This window comes from Falco punctatus (assembly GCF_963210335.1).
Source record: "Falco punctatus genome assembly, chromosome: 8".
NCBI classification, from domain to species: Eukaryota; Metazoa; Chordata; class Aves; order Falconiformes; family Falconidae; genus Falco; species Falco punctatus.
The window spans coordinates 44,795,392-44,801,008 of NC_137588.1; the positions used below are offsets into that span (position 1 = coordinate 44,795,392).

The window sequence follows — 5,617 nt, forward strand, 5'->3', positions numbered from 1 at the left end:
GTTTTGTTTTGCTTTTTTAATATATAAAAATATAGAGGCCCCCCCCTCCCCGCGCTCGCCCAGCCGGAGCCTGGCCGCGCAGCTGCGCCAGCCCGCAGGCCGCACCCCGGCAGCAGCCCCGAGCCCGGCTGTGGGGCAGCCCCGTGCAGGCTGCAGAGGGCGCGGGTGGCCTTCGGCTGCCACCCTCCCTGTTCTGAGCCTGCGGGCACCCGGCACACCACGGCTTCCCCCCCGGCCGCCACTGCTCAGCCTGATCCTGCTTGAGCTGCGCCACATCCATCGTGCCCGTGCCGTCCCCTGCGGTGGATGGAAGTGGCCGTACAGCTACAGGTACTGCAGTATTAGGAACCCACAAGGTTGACCCATCCTGCAGAGCAGTTAACTAGAAGGTTAACCTGGTGACTGCACTGTCCATATCCTTTCCAAGCAGATACTCTGTTAACACTGCCTCAGCCCAGGCAGATGAGCCTCTGGTTAAGATGGTCACCAGACCAGTGGAAAGTGAATAGCTAAGGGTGCTGTGGGGTCCTGGTTGTACAGCAGTTCAACCAAGCAGCACTAGCCAGAAAAGTCCTAGGGCTCCAGCCGCCTCCTGATCTCGTCAACAAGCTTTTCTCTTGGGATATCAACCTACAAAGCAAACAGAGAGGAGGAAATAACAGCACTGGAACCCTGAGCAGAGCATGGCTCAATCTGGCCCTAGGGGTTTGCTGTGGATACCAACACAGCTTGTGACTGGCTTTCTAGAGCAGTCACCTGACAGATCTGTGCTACAGTTCCCCAAAGGAACAACATCACTGAGGGAAAACCTTTCGGTAATCTAGATTTTTGGAAGCACTTTTGAAACCTGGTGTAAAAATGCATTCTCACCTCCTCTCTTGTTGCGACATTTCGCAGCTTGATGACTCCATCTGTCAGCTCTTGCTCTCCTACAATCACAGCAAGGGGGATCCCTGTGTCCTCACAATACTGCAGCTGCTTCAGCAGTTTAGGATCCTTCTTGTACAGCATCTCTGCCTAGGAGGGAGTGGAAAGGGTGAATCATTAATGCAAAATTTGCTCTGATGGATCTTGGAACAAAACAGCCAACACCAAAACCTGCAGCAAGCAGTTGCCTTTAGTGTTTTCAGCTGTTCCCCCTCTCTACCTGTGCAATCTCAGACAGGCCCAGATCTTGAGGAGACAAACAACTAATGGAGTTGGCCTTGCTGTGCTACAGCTCCCTTCAGGCTCTCCCTTCCTCACCCATAGCAGTGCCAAGCCCATGTCCTTACTTTACCTTGATCCCTGCATCCCACAGCTCGCAGATGAGCTTCAGTCTTGCAGCAAGTAAGTGTTTCTGAGGTGTAGCCACCAGCACTTGTGTCTCAGTTGTTCGAACTTTCTCCCCAGAAGCCTGCAGGGACAGACACACTCATGGGAGTGACTGGCTCTAAGGGAATCTGCAGCTCACAACAGAAGTTCGTCTTCAGATCTCAACTTAGCTCCCCAAAACAAGTATACTTAAAAGCTAACCATGACCATTCACTGAATGTTACTCAGCAAGGCCAACCTTCCAGAAGCTAAAAGTGTGCGCAGATAAGACAACCTGGGCACATTTAATGACTGCTCCAGAGAATATGCCTTGTGACATGCTACTTTGTTGTGTCCTGCTGTTCCCGTGGGACCTTGGCCTTCCTCCATCCCAGGTGGGACCTGGACAGCTTTCCAATGTCTCCTTTGATTCCTTAGGTACAAACACATTGCCTCAACCCCACTTGCTATGAATCACAAGCTCAGAACTATACACAGAGTGATTAATTTCCTCACAGGCCTTCCTAGGGTACTCAGTACGGAACAAGTGCCACAGCTGTTACCAATCCCAGGGACAGAAATCACAATCTCAGGGACAGAAAACTTCACAGGTGAGAGACAAGAACAAAGTGACTGGAGCACAAAGTTCAGAGCCAGTACCAGAGCTCTGGGGCTGTCTTTAATACTTCCTTGGTGTCTGCTATGAAATGCTGGCCTCACCTGCCCATACCTGCATCCTTATGGGCTGCAAGAAAGGGCTCTGTCTCCTGTGCATGGACATTCAGCCATGAGAGGAACCACATTCTACCCCCAAAATTCTTTTCCCTCAAACACTGGAGCTGTAGAGCTCTATAATAGGCAATAGCTGGCTCCTAGAGCCCTCTCCCATGCACTGCCTGCAGCACCTACCTGCACTCTCTGCTCTAGGATGGAGAAGATCCGCTCAATCCCAATGCTGACTCCCACGCAGGGCACCTTCCGTCCCTTGGGATCAAACATCCCCACCAGCCCGTCGTAGCGACCACCTCCAGCCACGCTCCCAACGCTGACTGGCTCCTCCACATGGTCATTCTCCTGCTGCAGCAGGACGGCCTCAAAGATCACCCCCGTGTAATAGTCCAGACCCCGCGCCAGGCTCAGGTCAAAAGAGATCTGTAGGACACAAGGGAAGCCCCGTCACGGCGTGCACTCGGGGGGCCCAGGCTGCCCAGCCACGAGGGCAGCCCCCCCTCCTGCCTCTGCACCCCCTCACCTGCCCTGTGATGCCAAACAGGGTCAGGTACTCAAACAGCAGCTTCATGTCCCCCAGCCCCTCCTTGGCCAGCTTGTTCTGTGACAACTTGGGGTCCTGGAGAAGCCGCTCGATCAGGTCCAGGCCACCTGTGGGAACGAGCTGTGCCTCACATCTGCCAGTGACACATCACCCGCAGCGATGGGCCTGGCCAGCCTTGCGCGCGCCTCGCACCGCTCTGCCGCTGGCCCTCCCTGCCTGGCCTGGAAGAACAAGGCCAAGGGCTCCAACCCACAGCGCTCACCGTGAAGCTGGACATATTCCCCGATGCGATCTGCAGCCTCGGGAGAGAGCCCCTTCTCTCCTACCATCTCGCTCCTCACTTCTTCCCACGGCATCTGTGAGGGGAAGAATATGTATTCCTGCAGGACATTCTCATCACCCACTGTCTCCACCAGCCCATGTATTCACAACAGGTGCAGGAAGACAGCAGTCAGCAATCTCATTAATGATCCACGTCTCTCTCACAGGAACTGTTAACAGAAACCACTGGAAACACCAGGCTTTACCCTTAACCACGCCCAAGAGCAAGAGCTCCCCAAATCCTTTACAAACACTAGTGGCTTAGCTGCTGTGAACCTTTTTATGATAAGAATAGCCACAATACTGCCCAGCCCAAGATACCCACCTCTTAAGACTGGAAGTGATCTCCCCATGAGCACAATACTTACTCTGTCCAGCTTGTCCACAGTAGAGCACGTAGTTAAAAACTTGCTCTCTGGGATGCCACAGACAGCAAACACACCATTCAAAATCCGACGATCATTGACCTGGGTTGGGAGAGGCACACTTAGCTCAGGGGACGCCCACTGCAACACCGTTTCTTCTTGTCCCAGAGGTGTGGGACGCTGCAGCTGTTGGCGTTCCCTGGTGCCTTTTCACCAGTGCCTCAAACCCATGGGAGGCGAAGGCACACAGGTATGAAACCCACTTGGCTCTGATCTCACCTTAATGAGAAAGTCCCCAAGTTGCAGGTCACTCAGGATCTCGTGCACAATCTTTAGGCACTCGGCATCGGGAATCATTGGGTCGAATTGCCCAGCGATGTCAAAATCCTGGGGAAAGAAGCAGCAGAGGCTCCTGGCACAGCTGAGGCGCTTCAGCTCCGCAAGGCACGCCACACAGCCCTGCAGCAGCTGAGAACAGTCGCAGCGCTCCACATGGTCTTGGCCCCTCGCGTGGCAACAGCCACAACACTCACGCACTGGTAGAACTCCCTGTAGCGGCCCCTGGTCGTTGCTGGGTTGTCCCGCCTGTACACCTTAGCGATGTGGTAACGCTTCATGTTGGTGATCTTGTTCATAGCCAAATATCGAGCGAAAGGCACCTGGAGGGCCAAGGAGTTAAGGACAAGAACGTGGAAAATCCCTGCGCTGCAGAAAGCTAAACCTCAAAGCTCCCAGTCTCCCTTTCTCTTTGCCAGCCACTCCACAATCTCCAGGGAGATCATCAGCCCAGGCTGACGATGAACCACGCTGTGCTCCTCCGACACCAGGACAACCCCATTTTCCTTCTTCTGAACCACAGTACATCAACACCTTGCAAACACCAACCTTTGCTAGGTCATTTTTCCCTCTTAAGGTGCAATCAGAGAGAATTCAACACACAGCACAGGCATATGGACATTAAAGAGAAGAGCTCTTTAGTGAGACATGGAGACGGAGATGACCTGCAACGGACACCTGCTGCACACCCACAGCAAACAGGACTGCTCTCAGAGCTACCAAGGTACTGGAAAGGTGGGATGGGCAGGACAGGAACGCAGAGGTGGGGACTGTAACTGGGAGGAGGCAAAACCAGTACAGTGGCGCATACTAGTGCATATCCACTACTCATGGAAGAACAGGCTGCTTTGTTGCAGATTCTGGACTGGCTGTGTGGTGGTTTGAGGTGAGGTCACACCAACAACAGCCACAGTGGCTGGGTGCCCACTGCTCGGTGGGAAGGGGGTTTCCATTGCCCTGATGGGATTTGCAGGCAGGGCAGGGCAAGAGCAACCCAACAAGGCAGAGGTGGTAGGACCAGGGCATGCCACCTTCCCCTCCACCAGAGCTGCTGGGACAAGTGCAGGATACAGTCAGGTCATAGCGCAGGGCCAGCAGCTCCCCTCCCTGGTCTTGCAGCTTGTAGATGAGCTTGGCGTCCTCTCCGTACTTCCCCATCAGTGTCTCCTGGTGAGAGGGGAAGGGGCTGGCGGGGCAGCAAAGGAGCAGGGTGGCTCTGGGGCACAGGGTCCCTTGGGATGGGGGACAGAGCATGGAGTCTGGCCCCCCACCCCATCCCAGGAGTCGAGCAGAGATCGCCAGGGAGGGCATGACACACATCCCCCCTCCAGCTCCCTCTGACATGGGGCAAAAGCAGGGTCCACATTCACGTCCCCCCACGCCGTGGGGACCCAAGAGGGACTGGTCACACCTGCCCGTGCGCCCCGCCATGACCCACACGGGGGGACCTCCCAGCCCTGCCCCTTCAGCCCCAGGGAAAAGGGACGCTCCCCAGTCTCGCAGAGGAGGGGGAGAGGGGGAGGTATGTCCCGGCGCCACCTCACCCGCAGCTCCAGCACAGGAGTGTCGATGGCGGCCGCCCCGTGCCGCTTGAAGCATGCCACCACGGCGGCGAGCAGCCGGTCGCGGAGCGCCGTGTGGGCGGGGGAGTGGTCGCGGGTGCCCTGGCCCGGGACGGAGAGCAGCCGTCAAAGGCGGGGCGGGTGAAAGGGGAGAGCGGCCGGTAACCGCCGACACAGCCCCCACTCCCGCCGTTACCTTGGGCGTTTTCAGAGCCAGGCCCCGACCGCCGGTGGCCGAGCCCGCCGCCGGCCGCACCTCCCGGTGCAGCAGGCCGCAGTCACCGACCGGACGGGGCGGCCAGGACGGGGAGAAGCTCACCGGGCCCGCAGCGAGACACAGCAGCCCGAGGCGAGGGCCCGCGGGCAGCCAGCGCCCAGCAGCGGCGAGCGGCCCCAGCCGCAGCATAGCCGGTCGCGGGGAGCGTGGCAGCGGGCGGGCCACGTGATCGCCCAGCGCCGCCGCCTCG

General features: G+C 57.1%; 1 protein-coding gene across 2 annotated transcripts; it reads right to left on the bottom strand.

The window, feature by feature from the left end:
- Nucleotides 1-61: 61 nt before the first annotated feature.
- Nucleotides 62-5,556, bottom strand: LOC308068606 (histidine--tRNA ligase, cytoplasmic-like; the record flags this gene model as incomplete). 2 transcript variants are annotated; one of them, XM_080399493.1, is made up of 12 exons in its annotated part: nucleotides 62-630; nucleotides 871-1,017; nucleotides 1,280-1,396; nucleotides 2,203-2,445; nucleotides 2,546-2,673; nucleotides 2,829-2,922; nucleotides 3,256-3,354; nucleotides 3,532-3,639; nucleotides 3,786-3,911; nucleotides 4,660-4,755; nucleotides 5,133-5,252; nucleotides 5,347-5,556. In XM_080399493.1, 12 exons carry the CDS (start codon nucleotides 5,554-5,556, stop codon nucleotides 574-576), a joined length of 1,545 nt encoding a protein of 514 aa, XP_080255619.1. In that variant the 3' UTR covers nucleotides 62-573. The 2 variants fall into 2 exon arrangements, with proteins under 2 accessions (XP_080255619.1, XP_080255618.1); XM_080399492.1 differs by having other exon boundaries at nucleotides 67-630; nucleotides 4,660-5,556.
- Between the last annotated feature and the right edge of the window lie 61 nt (nucleotides 5,557-5,617).